At 39.1% G+C, this 21909-nt stretch overlaps 1 protein-coding gene across 4 annotated transcripts in view; it reads right to left on the bottom strand.

Annotated features, from left to right (window-relative positions):
- Positions 1-21909, bottom strand: part of grm8a (glutamate receptor, metabotropic 8a) — a 292622-nt gene that overhangs the window by 72088 nt on the left and 198625 nt on the right. For all 4 annotated transcript variants that reach the window (XM_005725264.1, XM_005725266.1, XM_005725263.1 and 1 more), the window contains exon 7: positions 135-338. In XM_005725264.1, coding sequence (XP_005725321.1) covers positions 135-338 — 204 coding nt within the window. The remainder of the gene's footprint in view (positions 1-134; positions 339-21909) is intronic.

Genomic DNA, 21909 nt, shown 5'->3' with positions numbered 1-21909 from the left:
TTTTTTTTTTACTAGGATAAGAATGCTTTTAAAAACATATGCACCTGAAAAAGGTTACAGTACAATCGTTGAAAAAAAAACAAAACCCAGCATTATATTGGATCCTATAGATTTAAACCAAGTGGAAAACTTACCATTGAAGTTGACAGCGCGGATGTGGTTGAGTAGCTCTTTACCATCGATATTGTTGGCCATCCGTGGACAGAGGCCTGGGTATCCGTAGCAGAGCTCCCGGTGCATGTGGTGCAGAGCGTGGGCCATGGCATACACTGCATCCATCACAAACTGAACCTTTCCCTCTTGTTCATAACTGGAGTCACGGCCAACTTTTTCTAAACCTGAACAAGAAGAAGAAAAGATGTGCTTAAAAGGGAGAGAGGAATATTAGAAGTAAGATAAAGCACATTAACTCCCAGGGGACTCGTTTTAGGTAACAATCAAGGTATGGAAATTCATAGCAACATACATTCCACCTGCGTCTACCTCTCACAACAGATCAGCGGGGAGCTATAGGGAAAAACTTGTGTGCAATGATATAAAGTTACAGCATACAGAAGTAGATTTCTTTAGGCCATGTATCATCCATCACCCCACATGAACTGAAAAAAGGAATCATATGCTTCAGGTACGAGATGCTACGGTTGTGTGGTGAATGGCATTTGATGCTTTGGGTAAATGTGAAACTTATTCATGGCCTTAAATGACTTTATGATAATCATTCTGCAGTCTCAGCCTTGAGTCTGTTCTAATAGGGAAGCCTGGCACCTGACCTGTATAGCCAGTCGTGTGCCTACTGTCGTCTTCACAGTGCCAGGCCATCACCATTTGTCACAGCTTTTGCTTCTGTTTGTGCTTTGTCTTCTGTATAGCCCATTTATGTCCTACTATCATATTCCATGTACACCATAAAAAAGCCAATAGTCAAGTGGTGACAGAAAAATAGAAATGTATAATGCAGGTGAAACAAGATCTACAATAATGGCACCAAAGCACGTAGAGGAAAGTGGGCAGCGGTTGGCTCCAGAAGGACTGAAGAAAGAGATGAAAGAAAGACAACAGGTAAGAAATAAAACGAAAAAGAGAGTTTAGATGAAGAGAAACTTTAAAGGAATGAAGAGAGACCAAATGAGAGATGAAATCTTTGTGCAAGACAGGTTGACCAGTAGACAGGCAACAGGGCACTCAGCATGACAATGACAAATAACTCCTCTCAGTCCATTCTCGCCCTGGTAGCAAAGAAAGAACAACATGTTCCTTCTTTACATCTTCTGAACCACTGATAATGGCATTTCTGTGTATACAGGAAAGGCAAGAAAGTGTCTGGTGGGGACAAAATAGACTTTATCCTCTTTCCGACTAGTCACACAACCATGTGTTGAGCCTTGACATGTTTAATTTACTTATAAGTCTCTACTTTTAGCTTCACATACAGTTATTAGTCTTCAGTGTATACTACCATTTAGCTCTGCTTTCTGAGCTTATCTTACTGTTGCAGCCTTATTAGTTACTGCAGATTAATGTTTAGGTTCATAAGCTGCTGATGAATATTTGAATACTTACATCTGGTCTTTATGCTTGCATGCATGTACAAAATACATGCATGCATACAATCCCTGCCCTGACATAAATATGTGCCAATGCTCAAAAGCATGCAAATGGTCTCCCAACTGCATTTTCTTTGAGCGGATTTTATGTAATGACTCATTAGCATAATGAGCTAATGAAAAAAGAAGAGAGTGAAAACCTCCTTGATGCATTAAGATGAAAATCAGTAATTGAGTGTAACATTCATTTTCTCTGTTTTCATCAAAAAGTTCAAAGAGTGGAACCACATAACATCCTACGTTCATTATCTTCCTTTCTCGTACGATATCTGACTTTATGTGATATATTCTTTGTTCTTGTTTCTCTATCCTTATCTCTCGCTTCGACCACATTCTCTCATATTCTCTCTTTCTGTCCTACCCCTCCGTTTGGTTACTAAATCTACTGCATCTATCTTGGCTATGTTCACTCTTTTTTTTCCTTTTCTTTTTTTCTTTAAAAGCAGCAGTCACCTTCAGGCAACACAAACCGAATCAAAACCCATCTGGGCTGAGCTGAATTAACAAGACCAGAGGCACCCAGAATCAATATGAGCATCCATAAGGAATTAATGGGGTCCCCTGAATAAAATCCAATCCACAGTTATGGAAGGCTGTAGGGTGCTTTGTATGCATGTCCTTATTCGTGTGTTTGTTGGTGCCTGTGGTGATGGGTAAGAACCCCAGCAGGAAATTAGTTAGCATTTTCTCCGGGCCACTGTGGTCCAGCCATACAGCTGATCACAATGCTGGCCTAAGAGTTGAACTTTGATAGTAAACAGGAGCACTGTAATGTGTGCATATGTGTGGAGAGAGGAAAAAGACAGAGAACAAAGTACGCAGAAAGTACAAGTCTCTATCTTTCAACTGTAACGAAATTCTGTTCTTTTTTGATCCTGCAAAGAGGGCTAACACAATACTTTTTTTTTTCTGCAGCACCCTGTTTTCTGTTACCTGTTTGGACACTCTCCCTCATGCTGAGGCAACTATTCAAACCTGTGGGTATTTTTTTCATGACCTGTACACTGCTGGGTGGAGGAGGGTGCTTTCGGCAATATTGATTTTGTGTGTATATACGATGATGATCCGCCCGGCTTGAAAAAAATGCACATGTGGACAACTACCTGCCTGAGGTGTCAGACTGAAACTGGGGGTAAAAACCCACTGAGTTATTTCCTAAAAGGTATGGGGGAAAAAAGGAAAAAAAAAAACAACTTGTTGCTCAGAGCTGGCAGATATGCTGTTATGTGTATTACTGCCCTTAATTTGACATTTCATTAGAAAAGCAGCTGCACAAATCACATAACCTTTATTTATCCACAAAAGCATTCACCTTTTGGCCAACAACCTGCTCAACATTCATAAATACACACATTCACAGCTCAGTAGTCACTGAAAGAGAAGAGAGCTTTTCTCATTAGCATCTCAAATTCTGGCCACAAGCCCAGTTTTTGAATCTCACAGCCAGAGCTACAGTCCTGTGCAATAGTCCTGAGTCACCCCTCATTTCTTTATATTTTGCTTCTAAAGAGTCAGACGTTCTTGTAATTTTGAAGTGAACAATGTTTCTCCAGGCTTTCTGTCTGCCTTTCAACACTTTTCTTTGGACATTAGCTCTTTGTTTAGTCCAGTCCTTGTATTTTACCATTGTTAGAGGAATATATGTTTTTTGTTTCCTGAACCACTTAACAATGTTCTATGAGGACAAAAAGAATCCCAAACTTAAAAGATGAACCAGCGTTGTGTCTACACATCAGGCAATGAATGACGAACCAGTTTAAATCGTATACTTAGGCACAGCCTGTTGCAAAAAGTATCTACAGCGATCAAGAGTATCTGAAAGATCCAGTAACAATCTGGCACAGGACCTGAGAGATGCATCTGGCCCTCAGATCCATCTGCTGTTTACTGAAGCTTCATCAAGAATGGTTTCAGTCAAAGGGTGGCTGTCAAGAAGCCAAGTACCTAGTACCATCAGGTTTTGATCCACCATGCAATATCATCTTGATCTTAAACACACTGCCAGTCATGGACACGTACACAGAAAAACACACAATTGAACATTGCCAGTCATGGATTGGCCTCCCTAGAGTCTGGACATCAACATTATTAAAGCAATGTGGGATTATCTTGACGGAACGGAACAAAAAGGAGCCAACACCTGGAGAATGTCCTTAGGACTTTGAATGTCCTTCAGGAATCCTGGCGAATTATTTCTGAAGACTAAAGAAATGACAAGAAAGCTGACTTACTGAGTTCAAGCTGTGTTAACAAATAAATGTAGTCATACCAAATCTCAACTTTCAAGCTTGTTAGAATTGCATGCATGTTTGAACATGTTTCAATAAATCATTGCACCTATTTCCTATTTCCCAATTTCTTTTGCTGATTTCCCTTTCATTTTGTTTGCTAAAAGAATATTTACAAATCACATTTGATTGGTGTCAGGCTAGTATGCATCAAACTATACTACTAAAACCCAAAAGTTTCTTAGAGCTTTTAAAGTCTTGTCTTGCCCTGAGGTTACTCTGGTAACAGCCTCTGTAATGTGACTGATTCTCGTAAGCTCACTTGAATCCTGATGTGTGCAGCAGGGTGAGGTACACCACATTCAACTGACTGTGATGTCTGTGAAAACAAAACCCAAAAAGAAAAGTGCAGCAAGGTGAAACAAATGTATCTGTGTGGCTAAGTGATGTGATGGGAGTCCATTTATTGTTCTTGTAACCAAATTCAAGGAAATTAGAACAGAACAGAGTGAAAATTGATTCAACATTAAATAGAAACACTGTAAGTTAAAACCCGATTGTATTTTATCCACTTATACCCACCAGGTAAAAAGTACAAAAAAAAGTATATCATTTAAATTACAGGCTGACATACAGTGTATGGCCCAGGTACACACAACACCTAGAGAAGCTGCTCAGGCATGGAAGCCCATGCTATGAGAAGTGTGTGGTGCATAGTTTGTGTGCTGATGTTAATGCCAGGAGAAGTCTGGAACTCTACAGTCAATCAGCAGTTCATATAATGGAGTCCATATAGTGTAAGTAAGCACTTTGTGTGGGTCAGGTATAGAATTTTGATAATTATCGGGGCGGGGTTTTGTTGTTGTTGTTGTTGTTGTTGTTGTTGTTTGAATATTCACTCCCCATACTGCACATATTCAATTTTTTTAGGTTTATTTACTATTCTTAACATTTCCTCAGCCAGCAAGGAGTGCAGAAAGGTGAATATGTTCAGCCATAGTGCATCAAGATGACTTTAAGCAAAGGAAAGACAGACAGAAATGCCATGTTTTATTCATTCCATTAATCTCATTGGTGTAGTGAAAAGCTGAATCACTCATTAAGATGGTTGGCAAGCACATAAACAGCAACGTGTATACATGCACAGGAATGCAAAAAAGAAAGAATAGAGTCAAGCGCCTTTAGAACTGGTCAGCTGTGAGATACAGTTAAGAAACCTGTGTTTCTAAGAAGAGTGCATTTTGAAATATACCTAGACAGCCTCCCAAGTCAACAAAAGTACCTTGAGCTGTCTAACGTTCCACCATAATTACAGATCTAATTATGCTAATAGTCTACAAACAAAGCTAAACAAGACATTAATTAGTAAGCCCTTTCACAGCAACATACCTTTAAATAACACGTCTGGCAGTGGTGCACTGAAAGTACATCTTTTTAGCAACAGTTGTGCAGCTCTTAGAAAACAAACTGTGGTCAGTGACCATTCACAAGAAAGAAGAAAGACACCTGAAAAGGGCAAAGAGTCTTTTCAAGTGGTTTCACAATTTAGATAAAAATAGCGGCATGTTTTTTAGACGCTTTGGCCTTTAAAAAAAATAAAAAATGAAATACAAGATTGCTAAATGCTGTCTTTTCTTCTCTCCAGATTTGTGCCTCATTGCATGTAACTTGTGTTTTATGTCTTTCTGAACATTAAAACATCTCCTTTTAATGCATCGCTACAAGTACGCATGCAGTTGTTGGCATTCAGCATTTGTGCAAATTCTCATTCAGAGAAAAAAAAAAGCACAACCAAGTAATGAAAGTATTGTACTTTGAGCCATAGATCAACATGCCATGTAATAATGAGAATTTCTCTCTGCTGTTCTTATGAGATGTGAAATGACACGATGCATCATTAATCAGTATATCGCAAGAAAATGCAATCGTGCCTTGAGACAGTTAAATGACTGTTGCTGTTATGAGTAGTGCTAACTGGGAAAACACTACCGTGTCTGTTTCCTGGGATTGCGTCAGGTGTTGAAACCGGAGCAACGGGTGTGTGTGTGTGTGCGTCTGAGTGTGTGCAAAGTACAATACAATACAGCTTTTATTGGATGTGTCTGCCCATTGTCTGCAGCCAGTAACAGTGTGTGATATGTATGAAATCCACCCATTTAGTCTCTGCACGTTATGTGAGCAGGTGCAAAATCAGAACTAGAGATTTAGCTGAGGCTTTAAGACCCAATTACGATATTCAATATTTAATGTAGTGCAGTCTTGTTTTTGTATCAGTGTGGAAAACAGGAGACAACAATAAAGGTGAAGTGGAGGCAGAGAAAGTGATGACTGGACAAAATGTTTGCTTGCTGAAGTGAATTTGCACACTTTATTCCATTTTGTAGCCAGCAGCTGCTAAATGCAATTCAGCCTTTCTGTTCACTGTTAATGACATCAGAGACCACAGGCAACTTAGTTGGTTGGCGCCTTGGTAAACGAGGATTTGCACTGAAAACTCTGGGAGGCAAAAGGACAGATAAAAAGTAACTTTCGTGTCTCATCCAAGATCTGCAATCCAAAAAGAAAAAACAAAAATGCATGAGCAAGCAATCATCTCCATATCTGCCTCCAAGTCATTTTCATATTTCGTGGTTGATTATTTGTTCTTGTTACATAGGCACTCGGGCCGACTGCTGTGATCTGATTCTAGATCTGTACAAATTCATTACTCATCTTGGTTCTGTTTAATAAAAGCTACAGGCATGTCACGGCAAAAAAACATGTTCAAAAACCAATTTTATGATGAAAGTTTTGTTTGAAATTGAGATGATCTGCTATTTGTCGATCCTGACACCTGCTATTACAAACTGAATGCTAGCATAAAAATGTAGGCTTTAAAGTCTCTAAACTACAAAAGAAAAGGAGTTTTAATAGTCAAGACCCTGCACTTTAAAGGGGCCTTTGAAGATTAAGTTGTGGTGATATTTTTCATCATTTTCGTTTTCTTTTAAATTGATACTGCGTTATAAACAGACCTCTCCAAACAAATCTTAAACTCGGCACTTCAAAATCAATGCAGAGGTGGTGATACTTTGAATTCTCTTATTAGTAGTGCAAGTCAAAAGACAAGATATATATGTATTTCCTTAGGAGTCAAAGTAAGAAGCTTACAAATGAAAACACCTTTTTTGCAGCATGGTCGGGGATGATAGTGATTTGAAGGACTTTAGCATCTCTTCTGCGACAGATTTTAACATAATAACAGGCCGAGAGATCGGCTGAAACCTCTGGTCACCAGTGTTGGGAAGGTTACTTTTGTATGAATGAATGTATTCCACTACAGATTACAGAATACATGCCCCAAAATGTATTCTGTAACGTATTCCGTTACGTTACTCAATGAAAGTAACATATTCTGAATACTTTGGATTACTTAATATATTATCATGCTTTTTACAGCTACATGAATGTACTATTGCTGTGTGATTTATTACTATTACTGAAGGTCCGCGGCTCCGAACCGTAGTAGGGGGACCTCTGGCTAATACGTCCGGTTCGTGTCGGGCTCGTAGCCGAAAAATAGCTTTACTTTTTGTTGTGTGGGTCAACTTTGCTAGCGAGAGACAGAGAGAGGCGTTGAAAGGCTGCTCCAGAATTTACTGTTTCGGAGAAAAACACGAACACAGTGTACAGTCAAGTCTTGATAGCGTACTTACAACTGGGCTCGTCAGGCACTCTTTTTGGCTGCAGTGATTATTATATTTACATGCTTCCAGCTCCCGTTTCTGCTCGATAACAACTTGTACTCTTCCTTTTTCTCCCTCCCTCGCTCACAGACACATAACGGGTATGACCATTCTCCCTGCAGCACGGACTACACTACCAATGAGGCTACATTCTTTAGCGCTATGTCTGTAACACTCTGCCTATTGCCTTTATATTAAATCATTTTTTTAAAAAGATTTCCTCATTATGAGACGCGAGATTGAGACACGGGCATTAGGGCCTCTTAATGCGTGTTTTGTTTGGGTTTCCACCGGAGTTTTGGAATTACCAAAAATGGACAGACAAGGAGGAGACAGAGGTGTCGTTTGGTCTTGCTTCCCTGAATTGCCAGGGAGCACAGCCGTTTATTTTCCAACAGAAACACACCACCGCTAACCAAACTGCTCGGCATAGCTTAGCACAACAACAACAACAACAACAACAAAAAGGCGCTCTCTCACCCAGGAAACACACAGTCGCAGAGAGAGTGCGTCGCCCTGTAACCATGGCAACCGTAACGCTGCCGCCTGGAACAACCAATGACTGTAGAAAGCAGTCATTGGGAACAACAGAACGTAGCTGTCAAACAAAACCCAAACAGTCCTGACCCGCGACAATATGAAACAGGAAAATACCGCCGTGTAATCCATTTATTTCAACAAAGTAACTGTATTCTAAATACCACCTTATTAAACGGTAACTGTAACGGAATACAGTTACTCATATTTTGTATTTTAAATACGTAACGGCGGTACATGTATTCCATTACTCCCCAACACTGCTGGTCACTATGGAAAAATGTGTATTAGAGTGTGCTTCACCAAAAACCTACTTATAATTTCTTTGGTTACTAGCAGGTTGTGGTGGTTGTCAGTACTTAGCATAGAACGTCAACACTCATCAACTGTTTGTTGAGCTACAGTGAACCTGTGAAAAGTGGGACAAACACGGGAAATAGAGATCGTTGCACCCTTCAAAATGTTTTCATTTCAGCGCTATAGTGTGCACCGCGTGTTTCACAGTTTCACTACTGCTCAGCAAGGATCTGCAGACAAGTTGGTGCCTTCCATGCAAGCTATGGGTGCAGCAGTGTATATCTCTTTGTAACCATTTTTCATCTACCAACCACTAGCTAACCATTTGGGGAACAGACATTTTTTATAGTGATCTACATATGGTTGCCCGGAGTGTTGCTGACCGACTAATCTCTTGGTCTCTGTGACTGGGGCATTAGCAATCAATTTCACAGACAGCGAGCAATCCCCAACAACCACTTGCTGACCTGCCAAGCAATATAACTTGCTAAGCAGTTGCTAGCCCTGAGTGATTGGAGTCTTTAAAAGGCAATTATGAAATAACTTTATATTGCACTATTATATTATACTGTTTAGTTATACAAAAGTAATGTAACTATTCACATTGTGAAATGATTGCCGATGTTTTGACTGACTTTCTTCCTGACAGCTAAGGAGCTACTGGCTGTACTGACGGCCATTTTTCAAGTCTGCTTTGTGGGACTTCTTCACGATTACATGTGTGATTATCCATAATATTCAAAATTGCAATAAATATTAACATACCTACTTACTTTAAAATTAAAATCCTTCTCTACACAAGAAGGATTAAGATTACAACATGGGGGGGGCTGTATCTTTTATCCTACTATTTTCATGATATGAAATTTTAAAAAAAAATTGGGAACAGCAAAACCTCTGAAATGCATGTTTCACTGCCTTGCTAGTGAAGCGAGTTCCTTGTCTAATACAAACATAAAGCAATACATGAAATCATCGAGGTGAGACTAATGCAAGAATGCCAACTGGCTAAATGCTTTGATGGATGCCTTCATAGACCAGTGTGCTGGGCAGATTTTCTACATGCAGTGATTGATGGCAACACAGCTGACAGACAGACTAATGATGTGAACAAGCTCCTTAATTAAACATCAATTTGCAGCACATATTCAATTCCCTCCTTCTAAACTCTCAACAGCTAGCAAGTATTTTACTCTAGCTTTCTTTTCTTCTCAACCACCACCTGACGCCCCCATCCGCCTTTCCTTTTCTGTAGGCAAATTGGCTTATAAAAATATATGAGAAGGAAATTTATTTATGAGCCCTGGAATGATGCAACCTAAGTTCAGATGTTCATGAATACATTTACATAAAGGTTGTTTAATTAGCTTTTCTCTCATTTATCAACGATGGCTCAAAAACATCACAAAGATGACAGCATAGAGTGATGCTGCCCACACACACCATAATTCAGAGACATTTATGAATCAATATTGTTAAAATATAAAACTACCACTCTGCTTAAATGCGTTTCTCATATTTCTCATATTTCTTAACATACAAAAACCATGCAAACCATATTTGACTGGCTTAGATCTTTGAGGCTAATCTACCAAGGAAGACATGGCTAATCAATAAGAAAAAAGAGCAAATGAGCATCAGACAGAGATCTGCTGTACATGATTTGACAACAGAGCACTGAAGCCAAGGCTTGTGTCAATACACTGCTGCATAAATACCAGTCAGTGGCTTCAAGCCTGAGTGCAAGTATGTGTCTGTGTTTGTACAATTACATCTAAGAGTGTGTGTGCCTGTGTGACTGTGTTTGTTTCATAACTGGTGCCTCGTGTGTGGGATCGAAGCTTGATGTCAAATGTTATTTGACACATGTCTGTGTAGACTCTTCAAATTTACTGTATTGATCCAACAACAAATAAAGAAGATGCATAGATGAATAGAAAAGTATATCTGTTTAAAAGTTATCAATACAAAACAGATAGAATAAGAGATAAAGAACTTGGTTAAAAGTCCCATCACCAGGCTGGCTTTAGGGTGGATGACTAGATGAACAAGTTCCTAAAAAAGACATTTCAACCTCACTACAGTTTGGGAAGCATTCTAATAGCTGAAGTCTCAAATTAACTTATTAATAATTGCACCTTCGTGCAGCAATGCTAACATTTTTAGAAGTCTATTACCTGATCAGAGTTTACTCGAGCAGCAACCTGTGTGAGTGAAAGGGTGAGGGTGAGATGTCAAGCATGAAGTGACATGAACTGCACTTCCTGGAAGAACAAGCCAGAGCTGGCTCCAAAAACAAGTAAATCCCCAGAGACCTCACTGTTAAAATATTTTTTGTTGTTGTTGGTGGTGGTGGGTTTTTTAATTGCAGATTGGCAAATTGGCTCTTAAAGCTGTACTGGAAATGTCTTTAGTTTATGTAATAATCACATCACTTTAGTAATGGTAGTAACACTTTCTGTACTTAGTATAGAAAGCTCACTCTTGACATCAGTTGTATGCATGTGGGATGTGATCACAAGTGGGGCCCAAGTTTTATTGCACCTTCACAGCAGACTCGTTTTCCTCTTGAGGGCTCTGGACATCCTGTTGCAGAGGAGATGACGGTTGGTCGGAACTGTTCCTAGACTGAAGAGATAAGGATTTCTCAGGATTTGTTTGGGAGGTATAAAAGGGTTCAGGGTGATGTCTTTCCCTCAGAAAAACGGGTTAGGTGTGTGATCTGAACGTTTTTCTCCACTGCAGTGTTTTTCTTTTCTTTTCTAATAAACCTCACTTCAAAAGACACGCTTGCTTGTTGGTTGCAGTTTTATTAAAGATTTTCCATAACAAATCATAAAAGGTGTTAAGGTTTTCAAGGAGTCGGGCATCTGACTGACAGGCGGCCTTCAATGCCACTAATTTTTGTCACTGATTAGGACTCTCTACCCAGTTTGTGTCGGTGCCTTTTGGAGTATTTTGTATTGCAATTATCTCAAGTTGTAAATCTTGCTGTGTCCACTCTAAAAAATCAGAAGTTGAAAACTCAAAACATCAAACAACTTGAGTCAATACTTGAGTTCTGACTGTTGTTGATTTTACAGGAGTTCTGGGAACTTTTCTTGTTAGGGTAACAATAACATTTTTGGTTTGGTGGAGACTTTTACACAAGATATATTTCTTGATCACTCTTATCCAGCTTTTGGACCACCACACCTGCTTGTGACCACCTAGCATGACCTTGAGTTTGAGTTGCCTCCTAGTTGCAAAACAAGGACTTTTAGTGTTTTAGGCAAACGTGTTGACTCTTACACTATTGAAACCTATACGCAAACCTTTCAAGGATATTAATGTTGCTTGTACTGTAACTAAGGAAATGTAAATAAATAAAATGAAGAGGCCACAGCTCATATTTTTCCGTAATGTAAGGGTTAGCACATTCATCTCACAAGTATAAAGATTCTTGTTAAAACTGTCAAGTACCTGCTGGTCCCAACCCAGGATAAAATAAAGGATTGCATGTGGGGTCAGAATTTCGCCCAAACCAATCATGCAGATCAGTCTGCTGTGTAAAGTAAGGGGGCCAATGAAAGGCAAAATGATGCAAAGCTTTCTGTGACTGACACAAAAAGTGTTTTGTTTAGTTAATGTGGCAGAGTTTGGTTTGTAGCTCAGCTGCAGGTGTCATGGGAGGCTGAGCTCCATCACCTAATCACCCATCTATTGTCTTATCCTTCTCAGGTTTGCAAGAGGGCTGGAGCCTATCCCAGCTACCATAGAGTGAGAGGCGGGGTACACCCTGGACACGTCGCCAATCTGTTGCAGGGTTAACACAGAGAGACAGACAACAATTCACTAATTAAGCTAACTCTACTAACTACATGTCTTTGGACTGAGAGAGGAAGACAGAGTACCTGAAGAAGAATTCATGCAAACATTCATGTTTTCTGTTTTTTCATCTTTTTCTTTTAACAGCATGTTTTTTTTTTTAATCAAATGAGTAAACACAGTAGAAATTAGATGAAGTACACTAAAACCTTTGTGTTCATTACACTGCTTGTGTGCATAAGCTTGTTTAGCCATCTCCTTACTAATGTCACAGGTTTGCCTGTTCTCGGTAATTGACTTGCTAAACTCAATATCGCTGTTACTTTTACCGGCAGAAATAACACCAGAGCTCAATGAGCAAGCATTTATTAGATATGTGGCATTTTGATCCTGCTGCTGCTCCTATTCTCATCTTTCCCCTCTCTCTTCTCAGACCTACTGTCAGGCTGCAGTGAGAGTGTTGTCTGTTTTATAAAGAGCAATTCGTAGCAGAGCACCCTTTTTCATGAATAATGTGATGCCATTGACATATGTGGCTAATATATATTACACTCTACATTATTGCTGGTATATATTACTGCTGATGGTACACACAGCTAATATAAATTATTCATTGGTCATTATTCATATCTTGCTGAATCACTGTCCTGGCATAACTTGGCTATGCACACTAGCCCTTCCTCTCTCTCCTCAACTTTTTAAATTTCCTTCCCTTCTTTTGATCTCTCTCTTGCCCAGCTTTCACTTGACATATAAACAAGAATTTCATGAATGGTTTTTTTTTTGTTGAAGGGATGTGTGCTTCATGTCACCGGACCTTCTCCCTTCCCACCCTTGAACAAGCACATTTATAAACACACTATAAAACAGCAAAAGGGGAAAGCTGTGGAACAAAAGAGGCAGGTGGCAGAGAAAGAGCACAGTAAAGCTAGCGAGGCAGCAGAGAAAATATATCAAACAAAACAGAAGGATGGTGGGGGCTAAAACTAAAAGCTGGAGTGAAAGATGATAGATAGACTTTAGGTTTATAAAAGCAAGGTCAATAAACAACAGAATAAGAGACGTGAATAGCTTTAAACGACAAATACATTGAATATAATGCTCTGACACACAAACATACTTGCTGTTAGTTTTTATATTTACAGTGCTGGTACTGTATTTGTGTCACACAATCAGAAACAAGTTTGCTGTGAATCTGGATCAGTAATATGATTAGGTGCATTTGATTTAGCTGGGTGACATTAGCACTATTAAAACTTCTCAGTTTTCCAAGACCTGCATGGGGGGGGGGGGGCTAAAACTTGGGCCTAATTTTTATAGTGTTGACCTTCATTCTTATCAGCTGTGTTAGTACTAAGCAACTACTGAAGAGTTGAGAATGTGACAACGACACAAAAACTTTGAGAGATGGACAAAAAAATACAGAAAAATGGCTGCTGTAAAATTAAATTGCTGATGGTTATATACTTAGAAACAGTATGACATAGATTATATAGGTAGCAAACAAGTGGGCAGGTAGCTAAAAAGAGAGAGAGAATCTCAGACTTCCACTTGTCTGGAGAAATATAACGAGAAAAGACTCTATATATGATCATTGCTATTAGATGAAACTCACAATATATATCTATTGAGCCAGATAACACTAGGTAAACCACAAGTCTGGCTGGTCTGGCTAAAAGACATAAAGATCCAGATCGCCTATGACTTTCTTCCCCTAAATCCATATAAATATAAGATTATTATATTTGGGCCTAAAACCGTAGAAACATGGTATCTAACCACATTATTGGTCTCCAATAACACTATAAGGAATATTTGAGTCATTTTCAAATATGTTCTTATATAAACACACTAAACAAATATGTAGGACTGCTTTTCAAAACAATGTTAAAATTAGGCACATGCTGTCTCAGAGATGATGAAGAAAAAGGAAAAAATGCATTTACTAGTTCTAGTCTTGACTATTGTAATTAAATATTATCTTATAAAAGAAGCATCCCTTCTTTTAAAAGTTTCTTGAAAAGCTTCCAGTTAATCCAAAATACTGCAGTGACAGTACTGCCAGGAATGAGAAAGAGACACTTTTTCCCCACCATTAGCTTCTCTTCATTGGTTCCCTGTTAAATCTATTCATCCATCCATTCATTTTCTTCCGCCTATCCAATTCAGGATGGCAGGGGGGCTATAGGCTTTCTCAGCTGCAATAGGATGAGAGGGTACACCCCAGAGAGGTCGCCAGTCTGTCCCTGTTAAATCCAAATCATCACATGCAGACTCTACAGTACTATATCGTCCCAGCTGAAGACTTTGTTCTAAGATAGCAGGCTTGCTTGTGCTTCCAAGAGTTTCCAGAAGTAGAATGGGAGGGCAGAGCTTTCAGCTCTCAGGTCTCTTTCCTGTGGAACCAGCCACCATTTCATATTCAAGAGACAGACACTCTTTCTACTTTTAAGATTAAACTTAAAACTTTCCTTTTTTGACAAAGCTCAGAGTTAGCAACATCACATTGCCCTGAAGCATCCCTTCTTTATGCTGCTATAGGCTCAGGCTGCAAGGGGACTTCACATGATATACTCAGCATTTTTCTATTAGTCTTCTCTTTTTACTCCCAATGCATTGCTGCTGCATGTCTTTAAATTGTGTCTTCACTCCCATAGTTTGTGTCTTGTCTCACTATGCTTTCTTCCCTTTCTTTTCTTTTCTCTCATCCACCAACTAGTCACAGCAAATGACTGCACCTCACTGAGCCTGCGGGTTTTAGTTTAAGAGGGAATTTTTTCTTCCCATCGTTGCTTGTTGAGCATGTGATTGTTGGGGTTTCCTCTCTAAAACTGGAGGGTTTACCACACAGTAAAGAGGCAACTGTTGTGCTGTGATTTGGCATAAATAAATAAACTTGAATTGCATTATAACCTCATGTCAATTTTGTCTTTATAGTTTATGTCCAAAACTCACTTCTGCATCTTTCCATTTTCTTCCATAGACAGACAACCATTCGTGCTCACATTCACGCCTATGGTCAGTTTAGAAGTGTCATTTAACCTAACCAGATGCATGTTTTGGGGCTGTGGAGGAAGCCACAGTACTCAGAGACAAATCACGCAACCAGTCAGCTAGTGGCTTCAAACTCAGGACCGTCTTGCTGTGAGGCAACAGTATTAACTTCTGCATCATCGTGCTGGCCAACATCTCAACTCATGACATGAACATGTTGAGGTAACAATGATCATACAAATACATTATATTTTATGTGCATACTCCTGCCTCCTAGCCACATTTTTTCATTAGTGGACTTTTTTTTCCTTCCTCTACAATGAGATTTGGGTCTCATCAAGATGGATTACAGTTTGTGTGAGGCTGTGATACAACAGTGGCAAATGTGCAGTTCTCTACTTATTTATCCGATGCCAAAGTAGTGGCTATGATTGCAGCTCACCCATACAGTTTCTCAGTATAAGAATCGAGGCACATGTTACAAGCATGCTCTCTATCGTAGGACTGCAAGTCATAAATCAGCTACCACATATGCACACAGAGTGCATCATTGAGAGCTATAGATAACCATGTCCTCTGCAAGAAAATGAAAAAGGATCATTTCACTGCAGCTAAATGACACTTCATCTCACCTACTGAAAACTAATGTTGGAAGGAGTCATATAGCACTGTCTGTTGCTGTCTCTGTCTCACAGTCTGCAATCTGTCTGTCTGTGCCTGTCTGTCTCTAATTGTCCATCAAGCTCTCCATCTGTGCTCGTCTCCATCCTTCAGTCTGTTCAGTCCTTAGGCCTTTTCACAGGGGAGGGAACAGTTTATTCAGCCTGTGAGCCTAATAACTCTCCTTCCCCATCGACCTCGTTAGGATATGGTCTATTTGTAGTGAGTGAACATGTGTTTGTACGCAAGGGTAAATGTGTGCATGCTGGGCTAAGTCAGGATCTCATTAACTTCTGGAATGGTACTGTGCTTCTCCCACAGACAGACACATGCACACATCGCTAGTGTTGGATGAAGGCTCTGTGTCTTTTTAAAAGCATGACTTTTGTACCAAGTAAGAAAAGCATTCATGCATTCAGAAAACAAGGGCATCAAACTAGCCAAGGAGCCTTTAGAAGATAAATTCCTCATCAACAATACTCTATAAAGTATTAATTATTTATGTTAAACTGAGGAAGTATAAAGCTGTGTGTGTGTGGTGTGTGCAAGCATTTGATAATCCTCTGTGTTTGCCTATTAAGTAGGAAGGAAGTTAGAGCATAACCTTCATTAGGCAGCTGTAAAAAAAGCTACAGCATTATGGTAATTTTGCTAATCAGGAAAACGGGCGAGAGATGAAACTGTTATTCTTTTGTTTTTTTCCCCTCACAGAGTACTATACATGCATCTTTTTAAGTTTTTCAGGCTTCTTCTCACCTGGGTAAGAGTTTTGGGCTCTCTTCACTGTGCCCCAGCAAATTCTTATAGATGTGACCTCTAGTTGTTTAAGATACTGAGTCATAAACTTCCAATGTATCAATATTTCTTGTAATCGAGGTCTTTTCCAGGTGTAATGTGAGGCAGAGGGAACTCCAGGAAATCACAATATTTTATAAATTCAGATCAGTTCTCCATTTATTGCACATTTATATAATTAAAAATTGGTTCTAATAATATACCTGGTGTGTATTCATTGAATTGTGCTTTGCTTCATAGGGTTTTAACTACCTGCATTTGCACAGCGGGCTTTGCCCTCATTTAATAGAGATAAAACATCTCAATGAGTTTTCCTGGACCCATTAAAAACAGCATTCATGCAACTATAACTTCACGTAAAATAATAATAAGCTAATATAAGGATTGAAAGTAGAAACTACACAGCTGCATAAAATATATATTATGTATTGCTTTGCAAATAAATACTACATAGACTAAGATATTACTTTTATTTGCCATGTTTACAGTGTAAACAATGCAGTAGATTAATTTTCTGGCCATACAAATTAGGATGAGAACAAGAGGCTGCAAGACGGTGAGAGTGTGCAGAGGAAAGGCAGGCTCAATTCAGAAAAAAAAATAACATAATTTAAAACTGTTATTGATTTGCAAAGGGAGAAAATAATGTCAGACTGGACTCCTACAGGCAAAAATAATATTGTTATTTCCATCTCCGATAATTTATACTCTGAAGTATGGCTCTATTCTGGGACCTCCTCACTCTTCCACATGCTGAACCTGAAAGCCAGAGGCAGGGAGACCAGCAGCAGGAACCTGTATGGGGCAGGCTTCAGTGACACATGCATGACATTGATTGGGTCAGAAACAGCATGAACAGCAGCTGGAGTCAAGATGGATTGCAAAATGGTTTGCAGATATGCAGAATCTGTAAGCAAGCTTGCCAATTAGACAGGTAGAAGGCTACTGCGCTTGGCCTGAACTTATGCTAGGCTAAGGAATTCAAAAACCCACACTGAGACAGCATTACTGATTTTCACCTTTTCAACGTTGACAAAAAAAATAACACTTTAAACTTGGATTTTATAGAAGAGAAAGAAATGACAGATGCAAGAAATGGAAAGACGAAAAGACAGACAAGGCGAGATAAAGAAGTTTGATGGCTGACAAAGTAGAGAACGATAACAAACCGGTATCATTCCCTTGAGAGTGATACAAGTCAAAATCCACTCAGACAGAAAGGCAAAGAAATCACAAGTATAGAAATCAACAGGATAACAAATGTCCAACTGTCCACAGTGCACTTTAATTCTTCTGAGTGTACCTGAGGCTTACAGCTCTAGTCAACAACCACTGCTATGAACAAAGTCTGATGGCGGCTGTGGACAGAGATGCTAGTGGTTGTGCTACCATATCTTGTTTTATTAAACATTGTTTATGTTTTTGCCTATTTTAATGTACGTTTCTCCATATGGAAGCAGAGAAATGATCTAGAATGTATGAAAACTTTAGAGATTCATGTGGAAATTAAGAGATTCACCTCCAAGAGCATTACTGTATGTATGAAGGGAGAAGTGGGTAGACTCGCTCTATAGATCTGCATTTTGTCATGCATTTTATCTCAGTGTGTGTGTATTTCAGCCTTCTTCACTATGGTGCCACATTACTCCAAATCCTGCTCAGATCCAGTCTACCTGGCAAGTCAGTTTGAAACAACAACCAAATGCTAAACGCCAAATGGATTTTCTGGGTCATTGACACTGCCTGGTCCTGCTGTGTTTGGTCTAGCTTTAGCAGCTGTGACAAAATGACATCTTTAGAAAGACGTGCGATGAGTGTGCCTACTTGGGTTAGAAACAGAAAAAGAACATGCATGTTTTAAAGTAACACACATATAGTAAGAAATGTTGCATTTTCCTTCTTGATGATCTACAAGCAGTATGCATGGGAGTTTCTGGCCATGTAAGCGTGTAGTCTTATTTGTGATCTGGTATCTGCCTAAATCAGTTTGCCCTGAAGCATTAGTTTTACCTAAATGTATGCCTTCAAAAGAGCACACTTTTATTCCAGCATCCGAGTTGTCGGCTGATGTCCTCATGAGCCATGTCTCAAAAAGAGGCTTTTTACACTCAGCAGCCTGAGTGCCTTGGATTTCCCCTTTTTTGTGTACTTACTATTCTCTTCATGAAAGATGAAATGATGAAAGCTGAAAGTTGTGGTAATGCACTCTAAATAAATCATTAAAATGCATTTATTGGACTGAAGAACCGATGTCTGGCTGGTCGTAGTAGCTTTAGCAGCAAATCACTGGATATCATGTAGCTACTATGATGCTACGTATGTTGTTTTACATTATACAGTAGGCTGGGGATATTTCTATGAAAAATGCATCATCTTCATGTAATTCATTTTGTACTGACAATAATAAAGGAAACAATATCTCCCAGGTTAAATTAAGAGAGTAGAGAAAGGAAGTAAAGAGAAAATGACGCAAGAGTGATTAGGTGATGGGGCTTCATTTTCTTTATTTGTCAACGGCCTCTTTCTGACAAAAGCCATTTTTCTTTTATGCAGCATAATACAGCAAACAAATGCTGCTTGGGTTATAATGTAACTGAACTACTCAAGCTGTTCCATTGCACACTACTTCACTGCTAAACCTCAGAGGAATATGCTGTAATTTTTGCACAGTCATTTGGAGCAATTAAATGTGCAGCAAAAAGACTAAATACAAAGACAAAATGAGTGCTTTTATAAAATATAATACAAAATACTTAAAAAAAGGATTTATTAGAATCATGCATATAACTTTAAAATATGGCAGACATATTTGGTTTACTTTGATTACACCAATATATAGAGCAAGTCATGGATAATAAATATTGCTTGATAAATGGACGTGAATATTGAGTGTATTATATAATATTATATTACAGTATATTTCTATTTAACCACACAGCTTGAAAGAAAGGTAGATTAGAAATGTAGGAGTTAAGTTAGAGGTCAAATGCAACATGATATTCGGATGCAAACTATAATGTGATATTTGTAAACCATGTATACCAGTATCATTTCCAGAATGTTTCCAAGTGCAGTAGAATTTTAAGCACAGTTTTAAAGATAAAAGTCATTTTATGAAAGTTTCACCTTATTTGACCTTGACAGAGAAGTCATAAGTGCAAAATCACGTGATATTTAGAATCACCATATATCATTCCCTATATGCATAAAAAAGTGCAGTAAGAAACATGGTTCTATATAGCTCTATCTATCATTATTATCATTTGGACCTCCAGGTCGAGCTACTGACCCTGAAGGAGAGGTCAGAGGTCAAATGTGACATGATGTTTGAAATCTTTATATGGTACTTTCTATATGTTGACAATAAACACCACACTTGGAAGAATCATAGTTTCTAAATTACAAGGATTTTTGTCAATTTTTAACTGACAATCCAGTAAACTGAGCTTGAAGACTTTGGAGAATGTAAACTAAGTTTGGATGGATTGTTAACACGAGCCCATGCTAAACCCCTACAAAGTTTTACCAGAATTCAAAAAAAAGAAGACGAAAACTTTGAGCTGTCATGTTCGTAGACACACACACAACCAAAAACATAACCTCCGTGGCAGAGGTAATTACACACTATTTTGGAGTCCATCATGGATTTTCAACCTCCTCTGATAATACATATGTGATGATGACTATTCTCACTCTCAAATGAACACCATCAAACACTCCAGGGGCCCGTTCTTCGTACGTCGCTTACTACATCCAAGATCAAATGACACATCCAAGATCAAATGACACATCCAAGATCAAATCATCGCGCTAACCGTGAGCTCGCTAATCCGGTTCCCCGAACACACCTGCTGTTGACGATTAGTACAGCTGGACGCAGTAATGTGACATCACTGGGTGTCGTAAAAGGGGCTACGCATCGATAGTAGAAACATTGATCGGCAACCCTCTGATTGGTCGGCGAAAATGTCGAAGGAGTGCGCTCGGCTCGGTATTTTCCGGCAGCAGAGCAAGAACTCCTGAGTGAGGGATTTCAGGAGTTTCAGAGTTTAATCAGAACGCAAGGGAACACTGCAAAGGCTGCAAAAGCAAGGAGAGAGGGCTGGCAGAAAGTTGCTGACAAATTAAACTCGTAAGTAATTTAATAATAATAATAATAATAATATATTGGATTTATATAGCGCTTTGCAAGGCACCCAAAGCGCTTTACAATGCCACTATTCAGTCACTCTCACATTCACACACTGGTGGAGGCAAGCTACAGTTGTAGCCACAGCTGCCCTGGGGCAGACTGACAGAAGCGAGGCTGCCATATCGCGCCATCGGCCCCTCTGGCCAACACCAGTAGGCGGTAGGGTAGATGTATTATATTACACTATATTATCCAATATTATATTACAGTATACTATATTGTTATATTATATCCTCTTTCACATTAGAGCCACAACAGGACCCACTAGAACATGGGAACAAGTAAAAGTGAAATATAAGAATATTCTATAGAATGGTAATATTTATCACTTATATTGCTTTTCGTCTCTTGGAAAGAGACCCTGAAATAATCTGTTTGTTTGTTCATAACAGCAACCAAGAAAAGGGCAGAGCAAAAAAAGACAGGTGGTGGTCCTGCACCCCCTCGTCAACAAGTTGGTTAAGTGAATAATATCCTCACGGGAAAATCGATATCTCTCAATGAGCACACTGTCGCGCTGAGCTAAAGGATCCTGTCTATCCCGCAATATACGCTGAATTCTGAGGACTCTCCTTATCAATCTTGCACCTTCCGCAATGGGTGGCTCGCGTAAACGGACAGGACATGGCTGCGACAGGCTTCCCAAATCCACCTTGGCTTTTATAGCCGTGGTCTCTCATCTTGATTACACGAAGTAATTTACAATTACTACTCTGAAATATGAATTACATCTGTAATAATCACATACATGTAATAGAATGTTAATAGTACATTTCCCTTTTTTAGGAAATGACCTGTATGTATCTGTGTGACATCAATAAAAGGATCAAGTGCTGCATTATCTTTAGTTACATTGATGTTATTTATTTATGGTGAAACAGTGGTGGAATATCGCTGTTGCTTTCGTATAAATGAAGCGGACATACCTGCGTGGCCGCGATCTAATCCTGTTTACATAAAGTAAACCTGCTCCCGAGCAGGTTTACGCTTACGGCTCTGTTGCTATGACAGCAAGTCCCGGATGGGCTTCGGGGAACCGACTGATCCAGGATCACGCGAAATCGTCAACA

Source organism: Pundamilia nyererei, unplaced genomic scaffold (genome assembly GCF_000239375.1).
Source record: "Pundamilia nyererei isolate P.nyererei 1_Seehausen unplaced genomic scaffold, PunNye1.0 scaffold00014, whole genome shotgun sequence".
Classification (NCBI taxonomy): Eukaryota; Metazoa; Chordata; class Actinopteri; order Cichliformes; family Cichlidae; genus Pundamilia; species Pundamilia nyererei.
Note: the sequence above shows the minus strand (reverse complement) of the source record. Positions and strands in the feature narration are given on the sequence as shown.